The sequence below is a fragment of the Ranitomeya variabilis genome, chromosome 5 (assembly GCF_051348905.1).
Source record: "Ranitomeya variabilis isolate aRanVar5 chromosome 5, aRanVar5.hap1, whole genome shotgun sequence".
Classification (NCBI taxonomy): domain Eukaryota; kingdom Metazoa; phylum Chordata; class Amphibia; order Anura; family Dendrobatidae; genus Ranitomeya; species Ranitomeya variabilis.
Window position 1 is genome coordinate 643,686,156 of NC_135236.1, and position 25,836 is coordinate 643,711,991.

The 25,836-nt window shown below is 42.0% G+C and overlaps 1 protein-coding gene across 2 annotated transcripts in view; it reads right to left on the reverse strand.

The window, feature by feature from the left end:
- RNF130 (ring finger protein 130) overlaps positions 1–25,836 on the reverse strand; it is a 253,531-nt gene that overhangs the window by 45,866 nt on the left and 181,829 nt on the right. Inside the window, exons 7-9 of one of the 2 annotated variants that reach the window (XM_077266307.1) lie at positions 22,558–22,762; positions 14,352–14,445; positions 3,827–4,027 (exon numbers count right to left, since the gene is read on the reverse strand). In XM_077266307.1, coding sequence (XP_077122422.1) covers positions 4,012–4,027; positions 14,352–14,445; positions 22,558–22,762 — 315 coding nt within the window. In that variant the 3' untranslated portion in view covers positions 3,827–4,011. Of the gene's footprint in view, positions 1–3,826; positions 4,028–14,351; positions 14,446–22,557; positions 22,763–25,836 lie in introns of those variants that run through there. The other variant, XR_013215887.1, reaches the window with a different exon arrangement.

Sequence of the window (25,836 nt, forward strand, 5' to 3'; positions counted from 1 at the left end):
GTTCTTGATGTACATTGGTGGGGGGATGGCAGTGCTGGGCCCCCAACGATCTGATATTGATGACCTATCTTATGTACAGGCCATCGATATCCAAGTAGCAGACAACTCCTTTAAGTGTTACTATTAAGGCAGGAGAAAACAGGTTTTTTTCCATCTTAGAAAATCAGTCCGATTACTAATCACAGAATTTGGTGATCTGATTTTCTCGGAGGTGGAGAGAAAAAAAAAAAAAAAGTTTCTCCACGTTCTCCATTAGGACAGTCCATGAAAATCAGACCGCCCTCAGATGTTATCTAAATGCACTCTTTTTTCCCCCATAGACTTGCATGGGAGAGTGACACCAGATTCTTGGAGGCATATCGTGCATTATTAAGATTTATTTTCTTAGAGGAAATAAATTGGACATAACATAAGGATGAGTGCTATCCCTCAAAACCCCAGATAATCCTAGTCAGAGCCCTTGTAGTTCTCCACAAATTGCTAAACAAGAAAACTGCAAACAGCAAAAAATTCATAAACTTCTAATAGAGGGCAAAGTAATATCACCAGAGATAGTCAAATGTGCCTATCTAAAGGGTGGCATTTCTGGTATATTCTGTGAGTACATATACCATAAATGTCCGATACGGAACTGATGAGAATGGTCTCCAGACCTCCTCCTCTCACTAGGTGAGGGACCCAGTTTATATGCCATAAATGCTCAAATTAAAATATATACACAGTATATCCCCTTTGATACAGTCTTTTATTCTAGACCGCACTCTTTGGGTTCTTTGAGAATATTATGGTGGGATTTTTAAGCCCCCAGTTAGTAAACAATCTTTCTAATTTTAGAATGACCCCCGTAACCATCACAAGTGTGGGATCACAAAAACATCAATCTTTTCGTTCTGGCAAGGAGATGTCATTAACCTGCATACTGTGGATAGAACTGGCCCCGGTTCTGCTTTTATCTAAATGTGGTAGAACTTCCTGATTTAATAAGTAAATTCACACATTGTTTCCTCCCGTTCGCCTTTTGTTGAGTAAATAATTACTGTGAATCCGGTTTTATTTTATTCGTCACATGAGAGTACATTTATTTAATTTTAGGTTTTGAAATGACAGATGTGGCCTGATAAGGAAAGTCATAGAATTTAGGAGTTGTTTACTTTTTCGATTCACATCACTATAAAAGGATAAAGAACTCCTTTGACTAGTCATTAACCTCTGTGAGAAGACATTCCTCGCATATCCCCATATCATAATAAAACAACAAAGAAAATCTGAGAAATAAAGTAAGATGACGTTTAAAGGAGTTGTCCGAAATTAATATTGATTTTCATCCTAAATGTCTATTTATTGTAGTAATCAAACAGCTTTTCTAATATGCTTTAATTAAAAAGTCCCTATTATCCCCTCTGTAATCAATTTATCTGCTTTTATTTATTTTTTATATCTACTTCTGTTTTGATGACCTTTCGTTTGAAAATTCCGACATATGCTCCCTTGTCAGTGTGCGATATTCTTTTCAGTGCACAGTGACAGTGCGCTCCCTTGCCGACTCTGATTAGAAGTAAGGAACAACAATGGAGCGCATTGTCAGTGCGCACTGTAAGGGAAGAACACAGTAAGCTTTGAGCAGACCCACTCCCAAAACTGATGTCACTTTGTAGCATTCTTTCCTCACAATGAACATTGACAGTGCGCTCTCTATTAACGGCTTAGCAGTTCTCATCAGAGCCGGCAAAGGAGCACACTGTGCATTGAAAAGAATATTTCAGTGACCAGGGAGATTGTCATGAGCATATGTTAGAATTGACAGCCAATGCATGCTCAGCGTAGGGACTAGCTCACCCCTGAAATGACGCTTCGTTTCAGGGTGCGGATAAAGGCTGGGCAGTGACCCCCTGATGACATCCTGTTTGAGTATCTCAGAATGCACTGAGTGTTTTCAAACAAATGTCATCAAAATGGAAGCAGGTAAAAAAACAAAACAGATTGATTAGAGAGGGAATGGTAGGCACTTTTTAATTAAAGCTGTTAGAAAAGCCATTAGATTACTACAATAAATAGATACCGTATTTAGAATGAAAATCAATATTTGTTTTGGACCACCCTTTTAAAGCCAGTGCACTGGACACATGATCTAGTGGCTGCTGAACAGAATAAAATGTTTTTCTTTTTTTTTTTTTTTTTTATTTTGCCTCTCTGTTATGGAGATATTAGTAATTAAAGCATTTTGGCACACTTGAACTTAAGAAAATGTATCAGATAGTTTTCACTGGGAGCATTTATTTGTTTCCCATACATGATGTCCCCAAATCATAACCAGGAAGCTCAAAAACAAATAAGTACACCCCCCAATCATGGCTTAGAGCGGATTTCTCAGTCTATGAGATGTATGACATACAGCTCTGATCTCCTGCTCTGACATCGTGCATGTTGATGTTCATGCATCCGTGAATTCAGAGCTTCCAGGGCCGACTACCCCCAGCAGTGGCACCCCACTTTTGTTGGGCACCCACTGAGAGGAGGTAACGACAAGCTTAGGAAGCTGATATAGTCCATTGATGTAGGAGGCCAGGTGACTTGATTGTCCCAACCTGAATTCTCTACACATCTTTGAGAGTTCAGTCATGGTCAATGAGGCAGCTCTGTACTTCTTCAGTGGGAGACATGATGCCATGGCTACTGTAATGTAAAGTCTCTGAATGTTTGGATGTCTTGGCTGAATCTCTGTCTCATCATACAGAGGCATATAACCTCTTTTTCTAGTTAACAAGTGTCCTTAAATCCAGCATTCACAGATAAGGGGAAGAATGGTGAGGAGTACAAGTTGTATAATTTGATTATCTAATCTATTTGCATCGTTTTTCCTCCTTCATTTTAAAAGTCAACAAACTAGCTGGCCTGGACAGTGTGTAATCAGCATATCAGCAAACATCATTGTTTAATGACCAAGCATGAAAGAAGAGTCAATATTTCAGACTCTTGACCAATATAGAAGAAAATAACGTATAAATTAAAAAGTCAACATATAGGTAACAGTCTATTCTTCTTGGCTAGGCTGAAAATAGACATCTGGTTAAGTTCTCCTATTCTCATAGCACTGACTATCATACTTATGTCTGTTGTGCTCTCATATATATATGTTCAACTGGTTCTTTTCCAACAAACCAATATATCATTCTGCTCCGCTTCTTCTCCAAACCATGCTGTTCATAGATAAAACAGCATGTATAAAGTGGCAAGTTCCTTTTAAGAAATATGTGCCAGCAACACTAAGGTAAACTTGATGATCTTGCTGATCTCCATGAGAGCTTGACTAATACAATCATCGATGTAGCCCCAATGGGGCCTAACAACAGTCTCCCATGTGATCTAACATTTATATCATATCCTGTCAAAATGCAATTGATGGAAAACTTGACTAAAGGGTTATTCCAGATTAAAGCATTTATTCTAATTTCCGATAACTAGGGGCCCAAAGCTGGATCCCCTGCGCTGCCTCTTTGCTTACTTTCAACACATGTAAACAGGTTAGAAAAATGAAAAAAAAAAAAAAAGAGAGACTGACTGCTTGCTTTAAAGAGAAAGCCCACTGAGCTCCAAACTTGCAGCATCACAAGCATGAATGTCATGGAAAGCAGAAACTATAAATGAAGCCCCGCAGATATCAGTCAACAGCATACTGCAGGTTAAGCTTGTCTAAATACAACATTAATTTTCTTTTATGACATTACTATAGGGTTTCCAAAGATGCAAATATACATTTTTGAATACATCGACTGGTACATTTTCCAGAATTACTTAGCATAAGTAAAATAACACTCAAACTCGTATATACTTTAACATAATTCTTTAATTATCAATTTACAGGCTTAATGAAGATTTGGCACTAAAAAAGGCATCATAAGAAAAAAAATTGTCTTATTAAAAAGGAATTTCATCTGCAGCGTGTTAACTGATGGTGATAAAAACAAACAAAAAAACATAATACTTTTCTTGTCCTCTTCAGAAATTGTCACTTCATGACCATTCAACTCTGGAAAACAAACACAGGAAAAGGTGTAAGAAAAAGAAGGGCAATTCATGGGAATAAAAATTCATAATTTACACTAAAGACTAAAATTCAGAGAATAAACCTCACCATTACTTTCTTGTGTGTGTGGTGTGTGTGTGAGTATGTATGTATATATATGTATACATATATATGTATATATATATATATATATATATATATATATATATATATATATATATACACACACACAGTACAGACCAAAAGTTTGGACACACCTTCTCATTTGAAGATTTTTCTGTATTTTCATGACTATGAAAACTGTACATTCACACTGAAGGCATCACAACCAACTATGAATTAACACATGTGGAATTATATACTTAACAAAAAAGTGTGACACAACTGAAATTATGTCTTATATTCTAGGTTCTTCAAAGTAGCCACCTTTTGCTTTGATGACTGCTTTGCACACTCTTGGCATTTTCTTGATGAGCTTCAAGAGGTAGTCACCGGGAATGGTTTTCACTTCACAGGTGTGCCCTGTCAGGTTTAATAAGTGGGATTTCTTGCCTTATAAATGGGGTTGGGACCATCAGTTGTGTTGTGCAGAAGTCTGGTGGATACACAGCTGATAGTCCTACTGAATAGACTGTTAGAATTTGTATTATGGCAAGAAAAAAAGCAGCTAAGTAAAGAAAAATGAGTGGCCATCATTACTTTAAGAAATGAAGGTCAGTCAGTCCGAAAAATTTGGAAAACTTTGAAAGTGTCCCCAAGTGCAGTGGCAAAAACCATCAAGCGCTACAAAGAAACTGGCTCACATGAGGACCGCCCCAGGAAAGGAAGACCAAGAGTCACCTCTTCTTCTGAGGATAAGTTTATCTAAATCACCAGCCTCAGAAATCGCAGGTTAACAGCAGCTCAGATTAGAGACCAGGTCAATGCCACACAGAGTTCTAGCAGCAGACACATCTCTACAACAACTGTTAAGAGGAGACTTTGTGCAGCAGGCCTTCATGGTAAAATAGCTGCTAGGAAACAACTGCTAAGTACAGGCAACAAGCAGAAGAGACTTGTTTGGGCTAAAGAACACAAGGAATGGACATTAGACCAGTGGAAATCTATGCTTTGGTCTGATGAGTCCAAATTTGAGATCTTTGGTTCCAAACACCGTGTCTTTGTGCGACGCAGAAAAGGTGAACGGATGGACTCTACATGCCTGGTTCCCACTGTGAAGCATGGAGGAGGAGGTGTGATGGTGTGGGGGTGCTTTGCTGGTGACACTGTTGGGGATTTATCAAAATTGAAGGCATACTGAACCAGCATGGCAACCACAGCATCTTGCAGCGGCATGCTATTCCATCCGGTTTGCGTTTAGTTGGACCATCATTTATTTTTCAACAGGACAATGACCACAAACACACCTCCAGGCTGTGTAAGGGCTATTTGACCAAGCAGGAGAGTGATGGGGTGCTACGCCAGATGACCTGGCCTCCACAGTCACCAAACCTGAACCCAATCGAGATGGTTTGGGGTGACCTGGACCGCAGAGTGAAGGCAAAAGGGCCAACAAGTACTAAGCATCTCTGGGAACTCCTTCAAGATTGTTGGAAGACCATTCCCGGTGACTACCTCTTGATGTTCATCCAATGCCAAGAGTGTGCAAAGCAGTCATCAATAGGGTTGAGCGACCTTAGCTTTTTTAGGATCGAGGTGGGTTTTGTGAAACCCGACCTTCTCGGATGTCGGATCGTATGGAATCGGCCGATTCTACTGTAAAGTCGGGTTCCGGACCCGGAACACGAAACCCAATGTATGTCAATGAAATTATTTTTTTTATTCTCATTCTCTCTCTCTAAAACGTAACATAGCACTATGATGCCGCAGGAGCCGGAACCTATGTCATCACGCTGCCCACAATTAATTGGCTCAAAAAAATGGCGGGGAAGGCGTCATTCGAAACGCGACTTTGGCGCCAAGTTCGCGTTCCACGTGGCAGACCCACACTGGGATCGGATCGGGTTTCATGAGACGCCGACTTTGCCAAAAGTCGGCGACTTATGAAAATGAACGACCCGTTTCGCTCAACCCTAGTCATCAAAGCAAAAGGTGGCTACTTTGAAGAACCTTGAATATAAAACATATGTTCAGTTGTTTCACACTTTTTTGTTAAGTATATAATTAATATAAATAATACATGTGTTAATTCATAGTTTTGATGTTAATTCATAGTTTTGATGCCTTCAGTGTGAATGTACAATTTTCATAGTCATGAAAATACAGAACAATCTTTAAATGAGAAGGTGTGTCCAAACTTTTGGTCTGTACTGTATATATATATATATATATATATATATATATATATCTATATATATATCTATATATATATATATATATATATATATATATATATATATATATATATATATATATATATAGGCATTTCACAATATTTTCTTATTAGCCACACGCCTTTGGATTTTGGCTGTCAGTCACATTTGTACTGTTGGATTGAGCCATGACCATGGCCGGACTGGGCATCTGGCAAATACCAAATGGGCTGTTCCAGTCATGGGTTGCATTGTCTGCTATGCTGTTACCAGTATCAGTGTCCTCAGATTGCAGTTGAAATGAAGCATCATGGGGGAGGAACCACATGGGCCTATGTGCTTTCAATTGCCAGGATTGAATTTCATTCTCAGTCTGTTCCTGGCCATGACGGTGTCCAAATGTCAATGAAGGGATTCCTCTTACTAATTGCTAAACAGCCTTTATCTGAAGTCCATAGATTATCCATTGGAGGGGAAATTAAAGGAAATGTCCAACCCTAAGATTAAAAAACCGAGGGATATACAATAAATTAAAATATACTATCTGTCTGCAGGTTTTTGCTATGTAATGTGACAACAGCATGAGGTTTGGGGCAGAGACCCTGATTCCAGCAACGTGTCACTTAGTTTACTGTGCGAAGCCAGTATGACAGAATCACAGTTTCCTCTGCTGCAGATCTAGCAGAACTGTTCTGCAGCTTTCTGCAGCTTTCTGCGTACATTGTATATTGACAGAAAGCTGCTAATCATTGATAAGGGAGGGGGTTGGGCGAGGCAGGAGACACCTAGTCCTGCAGTGATGATGTGCTGCTGAAAAAACACTGATTTTATTGAAAACAGCAAAACACAGCCCAGTAAGTTACATCGTAGTAATCAGGGTCTCTGCCCCTACGTCAAGTTGCTCTCAGATTACATAGCGAAAACCTGGTGGCACATTCCCTTTAAGCTCTTATTCCAACGCTGCAGAGGTCCTCCACCAGCCTCAGTACTTCCTGCCCTGGCTGAACAGGAAAGAAAGTGCAACAATGACCAACATGTCAACAATATGGCAAGCGATTGGCTGCAGCGATCACATCTGTCCACCTAAAACAGGATGTACACACGCTGGCAGCGGTGGATTGGCTGCAGCGATCACCTCTGTCTAGAACAGGATGTACACACGCTGGCAGGGGTGTATTGGCTGCAGCGATCATGTCTGTCTAGAACAGGATGTACACACGCTGGCAGGGGTGTATTGGCTGCAGCGATCATGTCTGTCTAGAACAGGATGTACACACGCTGGCAGGGGTGTATTGGCTGCAGCGATCACATCTGTCTAGAACAGGATGTACAAATGCTGGCAGGGGTGTATTGGCTGCAGCGATCATGTCTGTCCGTCTAGAACAGGATGTACACACGCTGGCAGCGGTGGATTGGCAGCAGCGGTGGATTGGCTGCAGGGATCACATGTCTGTCCGTCTAGAACAGGATGTACACATGCTGGCAGCGGTGGATTGGCTGCAGCGATCACATTTGTCCGTCTAGAACAGGATGTACACACTCTGGCAGCGGTGGATTGGCAGCAGCGGTGGATTGGCTGCAGGGATCACATGTCTGTCCGTCTAGAACAGGATGTACACATGCTGGCAGCGGTGGATTGGCTACAGCGATCACATTTGTCCGTCTAGGACAGGATGTACACATGCTGGCAGCGGTGGATTGGCTGCAGCGATCACATTTGTCCGTCTAGAACAGGATGTACACACTCTGGCAGCGGGCAGGGGTGGATTGGCTGCAGCGATCATATCTGTCCATCTAGAACAGGATGTACACACGTTGGCAGAGGGCAGGGGTGGATTGACTGCAGTGATCACATCTGTCTAGAACAGGATGTACACACGCTGGCAGGGGTGTATTGGCTGCAGCGATCACATCTGTCTAGAACAGGATGTACACACGCTGGCAGGGGTGTATTGGCTGCAGCGATCATGTCTGTCCGTCTAGAACAGGATGTACACACGCTGGCAGTGGTGGATTGGCGGCAGCGGTGGATTGGATGCAGCGATCACATGTCTGTCCGTCTAGAACAGGATGTACACATGCTGGCAGCGGTGGATTGGCTGCAGCGATCACATTTGTCCGTCTAGGACAGGATGTACACACGCTGGCAGCGGGCAGGGGTGGATTGGCTGCAGCGATCACATTTGTCCGTCTAGAACAGGATGTACACACTCTGGCAGCGGGCAGGGGTGGATTGGCTGCAGCGATCATATCTGTCCATCTAGAACACGATGTACACACGCTGGCAGAGGGCAGGGGTAGATTGGCTGCAGCGATCATATCTGTCCATCTAGAACAGGATGTACACACGTTGGCAGAGGGCAGGGGTGGATTGGCTGCAGCGATCATATCTGTCCATCTAGATAGAACAGGATGTACACACTCTGGCAGAGGGCAGGGGTGGATTGGCTGCAGCGATCATATCTGTCCATCTAGAACAGGATGTACACACGCTGGCAGAGGGCAGGGGTGGATTGGCTGCAGCGATCACATGTCTGTCCGTCTAGATAGAACAGGATGTACACACGCTGGCAGCGGGCAGCGGTGAATTGGCAGCAGCGATCATATCTGTCCATCTAGAACAGGATGTACACACGCTGGCAGAGGGCAGGGGTGGATTGGCTGCAGCGATCATATCTGTCCATCTAGAACAGGATGTACACACGCTGGCAGCGGGCAGGGGTGGATTGGCTGCAGCGATCATATCTGTCCATCTAGAACAGGATGTACACACGCTGGCAGCGGGCATGGGTGGATTGGCTGCAGCGATCATATCTGTCCATCTAGAACAGGATGTACACACGCTGGCAGCGGGCAGGGGTGGATTGGCTGCAGCGATCACATGTCTGTCCGTCTAGATAGAACAGGATGTACACACGCTGGCAGCGGGCAGCGGTGAATTGGCAGCAGCGATCATATCTGTCCATCTAGAACAGGATGTACACACGCTGGCAGAGGGCAGGGGTGGATTGGCTGCAGCGATCATATCTGTCCATCTAGAACAGGATGTACACACGCTGGCAGCGGGCAGGGGTGGATTGGCTGCAGCGATCATATCTGTCCATCTAGAACAGGATGTACACACGCTGGCAGCGGGCAGGGGTGGATTGGCTGCAGCGATCATATCTGTCCATCTAGAACAGGATGTACACACGCTGGCAGCGGGCATGGGTGGATTGGCTGCAGCAATCATATCTGTCCATCTAGAACAGGATGTACACACGCTGGCAGCGGGCAGGGGTGGATTGGCTGCAGTGATCATATCTGTCCATCTAGAACAGGATGTACACACGCTGGCAGTGGGCAGCAGTGGATTGGCTGCAGCGATCATATCTGTCCATCTAGAACAGGATGTACACACGCTGGCAGTGGGCAGCGGTGGATTGGCTGCAGCGATCATATCTGTCCATCTAGAACAGGATGTACACACGCTGGCAGTGAGCAGTGGTGGATTGACTGCAGCGATCATATCTGTCCATCTAGAACAGGATGTACACACGCTGACAGTATGCAGCGGTGGATTGGCTGCAGCGATCATATCTGTCCATCTAGAACAGGATGTACACACGCTGGCAGAGGGCAGGGGTGGATTGGCTGCAGCGATCATATCTGTCCATCTAGAACAGGATGTACACACGCTGGCAGAGCGCAGGGGTGGATTGGCTGCAGCGATCACATGTCTGTCCGTCTAGATAGAACAGGATGTACACACGCTGGCAGTGGTGGGAATGAAGCATCAGGAAATCAATAAAGTTAGCATACTCTATTATATTTTAGAACATTCTGTATCTTTTTTTTTTTTAAATGTGTTTTTCGGGGCAGACAACCCCTATTAATGACCACATGGCTCTTTCGGATAATTTTCAGAATCTTCCTAAATGTAAAAGGCAGAAGTTCTAGTAAGAATGATATTAAGGAACAATGGGTCTCCTGCCAATGCATTGTGTTCGGACTCCTCCTGCAGTATTGGGCACTCCTGTGTCTCGTCCTGTGCCCTGGAAGTGCCATATTCGCATAAAATCAGTGGCACACAAGTGTAGAGCCTGGGCTTACAGGACGCCGGGGTGCTGTATTACGGATCCGTACCCAATGGCTTCGTTTTTTGTGGCTGTGATCTAAATGCCACTTTCCACAATCACACTTGAATTTGCAATCGGCTTAAAGAAGAGGTGGACATTTTATTTGGCGTCCGTTAAAAATCAGACCGTGTCAGAATGTGTCTGCGTGTCAGGTGCACCTTAAAAATGATCATAGAAGCCTGCAGGCAATTAAAAAAAATAAAACCTCTCTCTGGCATATTTAACGCTAGTGATACACTAACATGGCCGTCCTGAGAGCGCGGCTCTTATCCATATGGACAGCTCATTTCATTACAGCGCAGGCACTCACAAAGATCTTATTCAGTGCAAAGTATTGATCCTGCAATATAATAGGTCTGATGGACTCGCGGGCAGCAAGGATCATAACTCAGAAATGACAGACACTGAGGAAAATGAAGCCATGGAGATGCCACAAGGGAGGGGGCATTAATGTAGAAAGCGTACATGCATTCATTATTATCCTCAATGAGAACATTCTTAGGAACGCAGTCGTGTAGCAGGCGGGTTTCAGAAAAATGGATTTTAAGTAGCGGCAATATTTCCTGCCAGCATTTATAGGAATGAATAGAAAATGTACATGTAAGATAATATCATAGCATTTAGGACCCTATTCGCTCTGGAAATGTTTAACACTTTTGCTTTGGATAAGAAAACAAGGGGGCGAATAACATGCCAAGCATCTGAAAGGGTGAGGCTGTGCCCAAAGGAGCCAGACTAAACCAATTCCCAATCTGCATACATTGCCTAACCATATGGCAGGATAGATCGGTTAGGCCTGATCACTGGGACCCCAACGGTGGCTTGTTCACCACACATGGTATGGCCAATCGCCCACCAATCTACAATACTGTAGATCCTTATACATATTCATGGCCGGAATGCCCCTTATTTATTAGCTGGTGGGATGTAAAACCAAAAAGTCCAGCGGGTGGGTTGTGTGTGGTCATAAGAAGTCCCCTACAACATTGTGGCGGCACCTTCGGTAGAGATCTGGTTGAGACTCCTAAGAGCCTAGGGGAATCAGATTTCCCTTGCAGAGGATAGATGTGGTCTTTGATTCTTGCATGGTCTTCAGTCTCGAAAGATTAGAGAAGACCAGGTACCATATTATTTTTTGGGGGTCAACGGGATTGGCCACATATAAGCTCTTAAATCTTTGGGTTGGAGATTATGGACCCAATTCATTAAAGCTTTTATGCCAATATTCTGGGGTAAAATGCTGCATAATTTGGCTGCAATTAGAGGCTGTGTCAAAATGTTGTGTCTTTTGGCTTTTTTAACCCATTTTCTACCATCACCAACAGCAGGCGGCGTGGCGACCAACGCTTTAAATTCATGAAGAGCATTCATTAACCATAAATCTTACTCCAGCAGGGACTGGAGTAGGATTCGTAGCGAGGCACAGACTGCTGTGTATGCCACTCGTCCAGCGCTCCTGATTCATGAAGAGGCATTCTGCTCCATAAAGAGCATCTGAATCCAGCACATCTCCTCACCAAGACCAGTGTGAACTATGCCAGTCTTGATGAATTGGGCCCCATGTGTCTAAATTAAAAGGGGTTGTCTGGTTAAGAAAACCCATTTTCAAAAATCCTACCAGGAAACAGAGATAATAGTGGGGTTCCTCTGTTCAAGACCCTAATTTCTTGACAAGTGTGGAGAGAAGTTACAGACTCTCTCCTCTGAGGACCGGTCCTGTCCTGCATTCACTGCCGAATGCTTAATATTCCCTATGGTGGAGCTATAGGAAATCTGAGCACTTACCCCAAGATATACTCCCTAGGGTTCCTGATGATAGGGGGGACATTTTGCATTAAACTTATTGTCCAGGAACTTTTTTGCGCATTTCCCAAAGTGGAGAACCCCTTTAAGGTATATTTGGTTTCTTTCATGATCTCAACACATATAACTTCCTTTCACTTACCTAAAATTAAGACTAAAACCCTTGCGGTTTTTGGTTCTGCTATGTAAGGCAACTAGCTTTAAAGAAGCACTCCTCATCCCATCGTATTAATATATTGCAATCATCATATTATATAGCACTGTGTACTTACAATTGCTCATTTTGCCTTTCTCCCCAGCTAATCCTTCTCTTTTCCATTAGGTCTATGACATCACGTGATTGAAACCTGACCAGCTGAATCCTCCTAAGCTCTACGCAGAAACAGGAGGTCAAATTCCTCTCCTGGATACCTTCCGATACTTGTGTTCCATTGGTATCGGGTATCGGTATTGGCGATATCCGATACTTTTTGGATATCGGCCGATACCATCCGATACCGATACCTTTGAGTATCGGAAGGTATCGCTCAACACTACTCATGAGTCATCACTTTAAAAGTCAATGTCAGGGGAGAGGAGTAGCGGGGTCAAGAGTTAAAGAAGTTGTCCACTACTTGGACAACTTCTTCTCATACCCCTCGCTTGGCCCCTATAAAATAATAAAACTTATACTTACCTCCCGTGTCGGCGCTATTCCTGAGGTGCTGGCAGTCGCTCTCAGGGCTGCAGTTGATCTCGGACTTCCTCTTCATATTTGATTTGTCCGAAGGCAGGGACAGGGACGCCAGCACTGATGGGTGCCCTGGGGAGAGCAATTGCCGACAACGAGGGAATGGCGCCGGAGGTTAGTTTAAGCTTTTTTATTTTTTTTTTGGGGGGGGCTAACATTTTCATCAACAAAGGGTTGTGCTAGTAGTGTGAAAACAAAATATTAAGTAATATAAAGTATATATTGCACTAGGAGGACCTTAAGTCACATGATTTTGTATCTCATGCTTATTGGTCGGTGGTAGTCTTATAACGTTGACGTGTCTGTGTCTATGTAGCTCTGACAAAGATCTGTATAGATCGAAACGCGTAGCTCGTTTCCCGATGTGTTATGGAGAGCTTTGCAGCCTATGCTTTTAACATGTACCAATAAAGGATCAAATTTTATTCAAACATTTTTTTGGAGCTGGAATCAATCTTCTTTTTTTTGTGCTAGTAGTGGACAACCCCTTAAAAGAGAGCCATGATTTCTGCAGGGAAAAGTGACTTCCTGATGCCACATAGAGCAGAGAAAAGAGAAGAATTATCTGGGTAGAAAGGCAAAATGAGCAATTGTAATTACACAGAGCTATATAATATAGTCCCTATGTCTAGTTCCCTTTCAGTTCATTCCTATTTTTCCAATGTGAAATAACCATTTAATATTAAATTGTGCTACTCATAATTTTGTGCATGAGTACACTCAGTAATGTTTTCATCATCCAGTGCAATGGAAGGAATACCGGACTCTGACAGGGGGTTGCTGTAAGGGTCCATTCACACTGTGCGATACGCAATGTTTGCTGGTGCGCTCATTTCATAGCCTGGTTACACAGGCCGACCCATATTCGGCAACACAGACGGCCATTTTTCTCAATCTTGTCTACGATGGACGTTGCGTTGCTGAGAACGATGACGTTTTAGGCAAACTGAAAGATCATTTCACCTGAAGAAATGTTTAGACTGCATAATAATCATGGAACTTGTTCCCAGAAACGCTCGTTCACAATAATCTTACAATGTGAATGGGCCTTATCGACCACGATAGAAGTTCAGGAACACAAGAAAGAAAACCGTTTCTTGATTCTCATCGCAACTTCGGCTTTTCTCGAAAGGAATCAGTGACATTGGTTTGTAAAGGCCACCTGTTTTAAGGGCTAAACGTCAACCTTGGCAACTAGTCCTTTCCTTCCAGATGACCCATGTTACTGATAACAGAATGCAGACAACTAGAAGCAGGATGGTGTGAATGGGCGACACTGTGAGATCCTGGCGGCTTCGTAAATGAACAGAGGCGTCTTTGCAACAAACAGCATGCTTATAAGACAGAAAGACATTGTTACTTACTCTGTGGCGTACAAGTTGGCGGTGGCTTTGATGATCATGTAGCACAGTGTGAGGGCGCTGAGGAGGCCAAAACTGGCAATAATGAACCATTCTTCTGTTGACAAAGGAAATGGGAGGGAGTCACTCTCGACAGCAATTTCAGCAGCAAGGCCAACACATCACTCCCATGCCCAAAGGCTGAAGGGGAAAAGAAGAAGGGGTGGCTTTTGGGGGCCACGCCATAGGACTGAGCCGACTGGCAAGGATGGAAAGCGGAGATTAGTAAAGTTACTTGTAGGAGAAAGAAAAAAGCACAATTAGCAGGAATTGTACGCAGAAAGGACAACAGTGAGAGCCAGGATAGATGGAATAATGGCGAGTGTGGAGATCAGTAAGTGGAGACGAGCAGGGAACAGTGCACAGAACACGGGCCGACATGATCTTTTCTTAGTAGACACAAGGTTATTCCATTTAATGAAACAAGCAAACACATATTCTGTATCTTATCAAGTGGGAAGTAGACATGAGGATAGAAGCTTTGGATATTTTATCACACATACACAGGATACTTAAAGAAAATCTGTCAGCAGTTTGCCATGTAATCTGAGAGCAGCATAATGTAGGGGCTTCCAGCCTAATTCCAGCAATGTGTCATGTACTGGGCTATGTGTTGCTGTTTCAATACAATCAGTGTTTTATCAGCACGAGATCAAAAGAGGACTAGCTGCCTCGTGCCTCCTGGTCCAACCCCGCCCACACTACTGATTAGCAGCTTTCTGTCAATATACAGTGTACACAGAAAGCTGCCAATCAGTGGTGTGGGCGGGGATACAAAGGGCTCAGCATTCTGAGCACTGCTAGATCAGCAACAGAGAAAACAGTGATTGTATCAAAATGCTGCAGACCAACAAGTAGCAATGCTGGAATCAGGGTCTAAACCTCTACATTATACTGCTCTCAGATAACATAGTAAAAATCTGGTGACAGTTTTCCTTTAAACTACCCCTGCAGTTTACAATGAAAACTGATGTTACTCATAAATGTTATGTCACCCGACCTAGTGTCCCACTTGGGTACAGTGGTACCATAGTTGTAGAATTCCAGTTCTTCGACTACTTCTTTTCAAAATGTCTGTCTCAGTCTCAAGAAGAGCGTTCCCAAGTCTGAAAACCTCCTTTTATTTCCCTCTGACAGGATCAGTGTCAATGACAATGGCAGTGAATGGTCGATGAGAGTGCATCTCAAACTTTTCAGAACTTGCTCGATGAGGCTATTTTGGACATGGACAAAAAATCTACAATGCCGCCACTATTGTTTCCGAGGAGGGCAACAGGTAGGTTGAGATATACCGTATATATATATAGATAGATAGATAGATAGATAGATATATATATATATATATATATATATATATATATATATACAGTATATATACACGTTATATATATTCTCATTTTAGACTGGAGAGTGGCTTTAATATGTAAGGAAAATTACTACCAAGTATGTCTTTCATAATTTGGTCAACCCAAGAGAACGTAGTTTGAGGCACTATCAATTAATTAGAGCCATGTTTCATTCCGCATAAAAAAAGAACAAACGAAAAAATACATTATAATTGTATTCTATTACTCAAACTGTAAATTGGCTATATACTAGCAGAAAGCAGAAGTTACAGCAGCAGTCAATACTTGGGAATAAGGTTTCCTTTCCGAAGCCTCGGCTTACATCTGACTCTTGAGATTGAGCCATCAATATGCCATCGGCATATGGTGGAAGAACCTGAGTGACCATCACATCGGTTGGCATTTACCATGTGGATGTGAACATCGGCATAGTGGACTTTCACACATTTCAGATCTGCCTAGGATATTTTACAAGAGGATCCGTTGCGGAGATCTGTGTCGGACACTCAGGTTTCTGTAGAGGACATACCATGGATCCACACATGGATTAGCACACTGTCATTCATAGACAGTAATCTGTCCTTTTGTTGCTGAATTTGCAAGAAGAATTTATTTACTCATTCTTGCTGTGGATTTTTTTCCTGAGATAGTGGCAGCAATCAAAGCAGTTTTTTTTTTGTTCCAAAACAAGTGAATGGGACATCAAATATTCCATTTAATTTTATCAGAAAACCCAACGTATCTGTAGAATCCACATCTAGATCATCATTAAATTCTCAACGTTTTTATGTTTTTCTGCGGCGTTTTTGCAAGCAGGGCAGCAGGAAATTAGTTGCCAAGTTTAACCAGTGGACCTAGTGTTTTTGTCTTCATGTTTTATCAATAACGCAAGTTTCACGTATCAGTATTTTATGATCTGTGTCTCTGACCCCGATGCACGGACTGACGGAGGGTCTCCAGACCTTAACTTTGTACCATTGTGGGCATATAGTTTGGGACAGGAGACCCGTGACCGGTGTCTGGATTGCAGAGGAGTGCAGCCTGCGAAACACGAATCTGTGAAAGCGGCCTAACAAACTGACAATTAACTGAGCAGTTCATTCAACGGTGACAACAAATATGGCAGCAGGTTGTGATCACTTTTACAAAAATGGTAACAAAGTGCTATCGCTGTGTGCACAGTCCTACAGGGAAGGCTGTCAATCACTGAGTAAAACCGCCCACTGGACACTCAAGCTCTGAACAAGCAGAGATTTCATAAAATGGTCTTTGTCCGATTTCTCCAACACCCTGAAATCCACTGTTATGGATAGGGAAAGCTTAAGGCCCCCTTACACACAAGTCAACAGAACCTCTAGATATCGATGAGTTTGGCCAACAGTCTAATATATGTGTAGACTCCTGACAGATGACTGTTGGGGGAGATAAGGAGCTGGCATGTCTGATTTCGGACCGTCGATCCTTTTGTTCTCTGAGATATAAACCGCCGATGGAGGAGTCTGTCAGTGGCTCCATCAGAGAACACAGGAGTGTTCCTTCTTACGGGAGAACCGGTGGAGATAGCAACCAGATGAATGATGAATGATGGGAGTTTTTAGTGGATATACTGCAGAGGAAATAATAAAACGATAAGTACTGCATGGGTTCCCTTCAATCTACAGCACAGTTACAACGCCTAGCATGACCTGACAAGTGGAGTTTTGCAAAGCTTTATAGCCCCAGCATGGAAACTGCTCTTCAGACCATTCTGCTATAAGGCATATCACAAAATAAAACATGATGTATCTTCCATTTTTGTATTTGAGGCAGGATGGATCGCTGACGATAATCACTCATTAGCACATAACTCATCTATAATTTCCACAATGGAAGCTCTGCAGTGCCATCAATTTCTCTACTAGTGTTAAAAGCGATAAAAATTAAGAATTAGGAACTTGGAAATAATTTACAGTCTATGATGCTTCGAACATTTACACACATCATAATAAATCCACTTTTTAATCGCCTCCGTTGATGGTTCCCATTTATTGCAGTGACAGTAAGTAGATGTGCCGTACAGTCACAGGAGATATGGGTCTGCCATGCTAGCACAAGCTTCTTCTGTAGCCAGAAGCAGATTTTAAAGGGTTTCTCCTCTACTAGGATATTTTCCTGGCCTATTCTTAGGATAGATCATTAATATCAGATGGATGGGGGTCTGACACCCGGCAACTCCACCGATAAGCTGTAACCAGCCTCGTCAGCAGAGTGGAAAACTCTTTTAAGAAGTTCATAAGGACAATTTCGGATTTGGCTAAATTTGGGTCTTAAGAGGTCGCACGAGTATTTTCTATATACCCAGCAGCATGAGTTCAACCTAAATACTGAAAGAGAACCTTCAAACTTTAAAGGAGTATTTCCAACCTCAAGACCAAATCCCAATATGTAGTGGGTGTAATAATACTAATATTAACAAATGCCTCCAATTAGAAAAGTAATATAGTTTTTCTGTTTAGCTATGGCTCTTTCCTCATGTGCAGGTATTGCAGGACCTTAGGTATCCATGGTTACGACCACGGATATAGTTACAGTTAGCTAGTTGCTAGTGGTCGCAACCATGGAACCCTAAGGTCCTGCAATGCCCTGCACTTGAGGAAAGAGACATAGCAAAACAGAAAAACTATACTACATTTCTAATTAGAGGTATTTGCTAATATTAATATTATGTCCACAATATATTGGGATAGGATCTTGGAAATGGAAATACCCCTTTAATGACATGCCTGTTGTAGAAAATGTTTACATCACCTTCTTACTACCTTCTGGAAAAGTATGAATAAATTGCCAAATGTAGGTAAACCTTCCCATTATTAATGGTTTTTGTCACTATGCAGTCTGATACGGTGGCACACCCTTATACTGTAGCACACCCTTATACTGTGGCACACCCTTATACTGTGGCACACCCTTATACTGTGGCACACCCTTATACTGTGGCACACCCTTATACTGTGGCACACCCTTATACTTGGCACACCCTTATACTGTGGCACACCCTTATACTGTGGCACACCCTTATACTGTGGCACACCCTTATACTGTGGCACACCCTTATACTGTGGCACACCCTATACTGTGGCACACCCTTATACTGTGGCACACCCTCTACTGTGGCACACCCTCTACTGTGGCACACCCTCTACTGCGGCACACCCTTATACTGTGGCACACCCTTATACTGCGGCACACCCTTATACTGCGGCACACCCTTATACTGTGGCACACCCTATACTGTGGCACACGCTTATACTGTGGCACACCCTATACTGTGGCACACCCTTATACTGTGGCACACCCTTATACTGTGGCACACCCTCTACTGTGGCACACCCTTATACTGTGGCACACCCTTATACTGTGGCACACCCTTATACTGTGGCACACCCTTATACTGTGGCACACCCTTATACTGTGGCACACCCTCATACTGTGGCACACCCTATACTGTGGCACACCCTTATACTGTGGCACACCCTCTACTGTGGCACACCCTCTACTGTAGCACAGCCTATTGACAAATGGAAAAATGACACCCAGTGGTTGATTTTTTTTTCATTGGTTTCTAGTAGAAATAACAGAGGAACACCAAAACACAATTTTAAATAAAAATACATCAGGGCTGTTGTGTGAATAATGCAGACATGTAAAGTCATCTCCAGTTATCAAAATAATGTCTAATAATTACACAAATTGCTGTAAGGGATTTCACATTGATGGAATTTCGTCATTAATTGCAGAAGAGCATGACATCCATGGGGCATGTACAACCCTTCACCAAAGACTGCAGTTTTTGGATCCAAGCACCTTGTATGAAAACATATGACGTCCTTTGTGAATTACAGACTGTGGCAAAATAATGCTAAATATAACAATTAATCAGACCAGTTATGTATGTCTGTGGTGTATGATACAAAATGTAATGATGTTATGATGGCTTTTCAAGCACCGGTTTGTGTAGATACGAGATTACATTTGGTATATAATAGAGAGATTCTAAGTTCCCAGTATAAAATTAATGTTTACTTGATGTTAACTGTATTTAAATCCATTGTTTTAGAGCACGACAAAGCCAGTCCCAAAACAGGTCCCATTACACACTGGAATACATCTTTTAGTATTTTGTACCAGGCCACCATGGCAGCGCAGAAGACGCTGATCTGGGTCACTGGACCAACTTATCTGCATACAGATCAATGAGAAGTAGACACAAATACTTGCTGTGATTATTGGATAAAGGGGGTTTCCCACGAACAAAGTTCATATTAATCAGTAGATCTTGGAATAATAATTTCCACAATTGGATGTAATTAAATAAAATGTTCCTGTGCGGAGATAATCTTATAAATGTGTCCCTGCTGTGTACTGTGTAATGGCCGTGTCTGACCGTACAGGAACATGGTTTTGATCATACCGCAGCTCCTGGGCAGGGGAGTAGAAAAAGAGTATACAGACATTACCGCATGGGATTACATATAGTTCTTTGAGGTAAAACATTTTTTTAAAAACAGGCAGGGAATGTTTTACCTCACAAAAAGAATCATCTGTGATCCCGTGCCGTCCTGTCTGTATACTCTCTTTTACATCCTCCCCTGGCCAGTAGCTGTGGTATGATCAGACCATGTTCCTGTACGCTCAGACACAGCCATTACACAGCACATAGCAGGGACACATTTATAAGAATTATCTCAGCACAGGAACATTTTATTTAAAAACATCCAATTGTGGAAATTATTATTATTCCAAGATCTATTGATTAAAATTAACTTTATTGGTGGGAAAACCACTTTAATCTATAAACTGGACTACGAAAGTTCATCATACACATTAGATGGCTGTTGACTGAAAGATGGTTCTGCTAGCAGTCACATCCGCCGGCTCTTCCGTACACACGACCGTCGCCATCACTAGGATAGGCCATCAATTTTTTAAAATACCGAACAACCCCTTTAAATCCTCTGACAATCAATGGTCCGTGTCCCCCACACACATTAGCAAGTCGATGTCGGCAGGTTATGATCTTAGTGGGCATAAAGGGATTGTCCAATACCTGTAATACCCTTTATAAGTATCTATCTATAACCACTGCTGTAATTTGTCTTATTATTAAAATCCCTACCATTACTGTGACATTTTGTTTGAGGGGAGTCTCAAACGTGATACCCTTCTATCACTCTGACTGAAACAGAACATCATCAAGGACAGATGCTATGGTTCATTACCACCATTTCTTTCATCGCCGCACTCTGATGACATTTGGAATCAGTCGCAGTTATAGAAGCTGTGGGAGAGGCGAGCGCAGTGCCAGCATCCTTCTTCTGTCACCTCCAGCCCACAGCTTGTTTCTCTGCAACAGGACATCATCAGGCAGTGATGATAAGAGCAGGGCCGGTGACACCAGCGTTGCCATCTGATGACTATTTGGTTTAGGCGACGATAGAAGCTGTGGGGAGGTATTGTTGTCACTCACCCTGCTTCTATCACTGATCTTAAACGAATTGTCATCTACAAGATGCGGGCCGGTGGTGACAGAAGAACTGGGCCGGTGCTGTGCTCGCCTTTCTCACCGTGATTGCATCAGAGGGCTGCAATGAAAGGAACTGTGCTAATTGACCGCCGCATGGCCCCTTGATGATGTCTTGTTCCTAGTGGGGATGATACAAGGAAGAACTGTAAGGCCAGACTCTTGATAATATGTCGCTTACAACTCCCTTGAAACGAAAGGTCACACAAAGTAACGTAAAAAAAAGCACATGTAGGAAATATCTGTATAAGGAGAAGAGCAGGGTGTTTTAAAATAAAGCAAATTAAAGGTGGTTAGGGGTTAAAAATACAGATGTATAACAGGCATTTTAGCAATCAGACAAGGAACTGCTATGCATGAAATCAACAAAGAAGATTACGGCAGTAGCTGTCCTTGCTAGGTTATTGTATTTTATCTAATAGCCAAGAAATGGCAGTACTATTTTTAAACGGAACTATCGTATACCACCATAAAATGCTGCCCTTGGACTACACAACAATTTCATTATCGTATGATTTATTATGGAATTCTGAATTGACATAACGGATCCTCACTTCTTGGCCAGACTTTTAAGAAGTGTCTTGTGCTTCGGAGGACCAGTCTGGTCTTGCATTACACATAAAACCTGTTAATTTAAGTTGACCAATGTGTAATGTTTGATTCCCCATTTGGTGGCGCTGCAGTGAAATTAAACACTACGACAGATCACAGCAGCAATACACTTTGTGATCAGCTTGTATTGAGGTTATTTGCAAAGCAAAAGGGTAAGGGCGCTGATGCACAGGAAAAAAGTAAAGGGACATAGCACTACGCCAGTGCTGGAGCACCTTCATTTTCAGGAATGGTGGAGGTCCCAAATGTTGGATGTAGCACTACACCAATACTCAAGCTCCTTCATTCTCAGGAATATTTGATACCACAGTGGTTGGATGTAGCACTACAAACATTCTGACGCTCCTTCATTCACAGGAATGGTGGAGGTCCCAGAGGTTGGACGTGGCACTACGCCAGTACTGTAGTTCCTTCATTCATCGGATGTGGTCCTAGAGGTCGATCTCCCATGATCATAAATGAGTTTTGGATGAAGATCTGTTTTCTGTATATGAGTGTTACTTGTTCTGAAGTAGAAATATTTCCTACTAAGCGTATTCATACCACAATATGGTCACCAATGGATTCCTGATAGTCCTCTTCTGAGGACTCAGTAACAAATATGGCAGCATATTAACAGCAGTAAATGCAGACAGGTCTAGTACTGACTTACTTGTGACAGCAATGTTAATTTCTCCTGTCCTTGGAGTGATCTCCCCCTCATGTGGGAGCTGTGATATTGCAGAAGAGCGTAGGGACTCCAGAATCAGAGATCCATCATCAACTGGGTCACTTGGTGCAGTTCCCCGTGAACTTGGTTGACTCCTCGTGAGTCGCTCTACATCAAATGCTACATTATCACTGCATGGCACATTAGTCTGGGGGAAAAAAAGATGAAAATGAATTATTTTTTCTGTATTGCCCGTCACAAAGATACAAAAGGAAACAAATACATTTTAAACAGCAAATTAAAGAAATGGGATGACATTGTAAGGCATATGCATAACCAAATCTGTATTTCTTACAGGTATAGTTTTGTGCATTGTAATAGCAAAGATAACAGTTGGAAAAAAAATTGCTCCACTAGGAATACCCACAAATGCCCAGTGTTTCCTATGCAATGTAGAAAGTGGAGTCCCAGTGTATCCTATATAATGTATACTCAGGACTCTCAGTGTCTCCTATGTGATGTATATATAATAGCCTCAGTATCCTATGTAAAGTATTCAGCAGAGTCTATGTATCTACGTGAAGTATACAGCAGAGTCTATGTATCTATGTGAAGTATACAGCAGAGTCTATGTATCTATGTGAAGTATACAGCAGAGTCTATGTATCTATGTGAAGTATACAGCAGAGTCTATGTATCTATGTGAAGTATACAGCAGAGTCTATGTATCTATGTGAAGTATACAGCAGAGTCTATGTATCTATGTGAAGTATACAGCAGAGTCCATGTATCTATGTGAAGTAGACAGCAGAGTCTGTGTATTTATGTGAAGTATATAGCAGAGTCTTTGTGTATTTATGTGAAGTATACAGCAGTCTTTGTGTATTTATGTGAAGTATACAGCAGTCTTTGTGTATTTATGTGAAGTATACAGCAGAGTCTATGCATATACGTGAAGTATACAGCAGAGTCTATGTATCTATGTGAAGTATACAGCAGAGTGTTTGTGTATTTATGTGAAGTATACAGCAGTCTTTGTGTATTTTTGTGAAGTATACAGCAATCTCAGTGTATTCTATGTGATGAATACACAGTATAGTCAGTGTATCATATGTGATCTATATACAGCAGTCCCAGTGTCTCCGATGTGATGTATATAGTACAATCTCAGTGTATTCTATGTGATGCATATACAGCAAAGTCTGTTGTGTATCCATGTGAAGGATACAGCAGAGCCTCATTGTATCTATGTGAAGTATACAGCAATGTCAGTGTATCCTATGTGATGTATACACAGTATAGTCAGGGTCTCATATGAGATGTATATACAGCAGTTCCAGTGTCTCAGATGTGATGTATATAGTACAAACTCCGTGTATCCTATGTGACGTATATACAGCAGTACGAGTGTATCCTATGTTAGGTATATAGTTACAATCTCAGTGTATCCTATGTGATGTATATACAGCAGAGTCCTGGTATATCTATGTGAAGTATAGAGCAATCTCAGTGTATCCTATGTGATGCATACACAGCAGAGTCTCGGTGTATCTATGAGAAGTATACAGCAATCTCAGTGTATCCTATGTGATGCATATACAGCAGAGTCTCGGTGTATCTATGTGACGTATACAGGAATCTCAGTGTATCCTAAGTGATGCATCTACAGCAGAGTCTGTTGTGTATCCATGTGAAGGATACAGCAGTCTCGGGTGTATCTATGGAAAGTATACAGCAATCTCAGTGTATCCTATGATCCAGCCTCAGACCATCTCACATAATATATCTCTGCCCCTTATATAAAGCAGAAATAAGTCAAATTTATAAAAATGGAAAAAGCAATCACAGTGCAGCTATAATTTTTGGAGAGCAGAATATAAAATAAAAGTTTCTCTTTGGTTGCTATGAACAGAAAAGACAGCGTTTGTTTGTTTGTTTTTTTTAAGAAAGTTTCATAAGTCTTCACATATCTTTGGATGCATTGGAGGAAACACAAGCAGACGGGGAGGGAGGGATTTGATAATTGAGGTCATCTTGTAATAACAGTCAGAGAGTGGCATCCTGTGTAAACATTAGCGCATGTACTGGACTGGTTGTCAAGCTTGAGATCACAAGTCCCAACTTCCGATACTGAAAGTTATTAATATTTTATTTTTGCTGTTAGCACATACCAAACACGAAAAATTATTATTATTTTTTTTATCAGTAGTGACTTTTTAAAATTGTAAAACATTTTATGGATTGGAAGCTTTGGTCGCATATGTTGGAAATACAGGGAACAGACTCTGGGCTAGGAACACTCAGCGGATCCAGCCAGCTTCAACTTTGTAATTAGGTTACTCATTGCATCTGCTTCTCCTCTTCCAGGATGTGCCCTGCGTGCCACCTCAGTGTGGCGCTCAGGTATTAATATATTCCTGCTGCCTTCCACGGCTTTGATGTGTGCGAGATAGTTTAAGTACTCTTATCCTCTGCAAGCTCATCCGAGAAGCTCTCAAAATAGAATTGCTTTTAGCAAGCCACTGACTGGGCTTATGGGGAGAAGAAACGACTGTGGAGCGGGCACTAAAAGCTCCCAGCCATAGACACATGATGGACGGGCCTGGTGCAACCATCACAGCAAGAAACAAAGGGATAGATTTTCACATCATATCTGTACTGCAGTCATTTTTACAGGTAGCCTGCAGTCCTATGAAATCACAGATAGAATCATATGTGCCAGCGCAGCGCTAATGTACAGATCATAAATCAATGCTATTAATACTGACACAGCAAACAAGTGAGTATAAAAAAAATTAAAAATGACATGACGATGGGATCCCAGAGCCAGTTGCCATGATAATATTTAAATACACAATAAGGTATAAAGATAGCAATCAACATACAGTATATAAAGCAATCAAAACACACAATATGGCGGAATAATCAAAGTGCAACAAAAATTACTGCAAATGTTGAGAACCTGCTGGAACCAAATCAGTGTGTCAAAGGCTGAACCGATCATCAGTAATGTGTCTGGTGAAGAAATAGTACCCTAAATTAAAGAAATCTATAAAGAGGGCTGGTACCAAAATAAGAATGACAGCCCAATCCAAATGCATAAAATATCCAATAACACTATGTTGCAGCTTTCTACAGAGGCAATCAAGTCCCATAAAGGGGCCAATAAAAAAACAAAAAAAAAAAACAGATTGAAATATATACACACACACATATATATATATATATATATATATATATATATATATATATATATATATATATATATATATATATATGTTC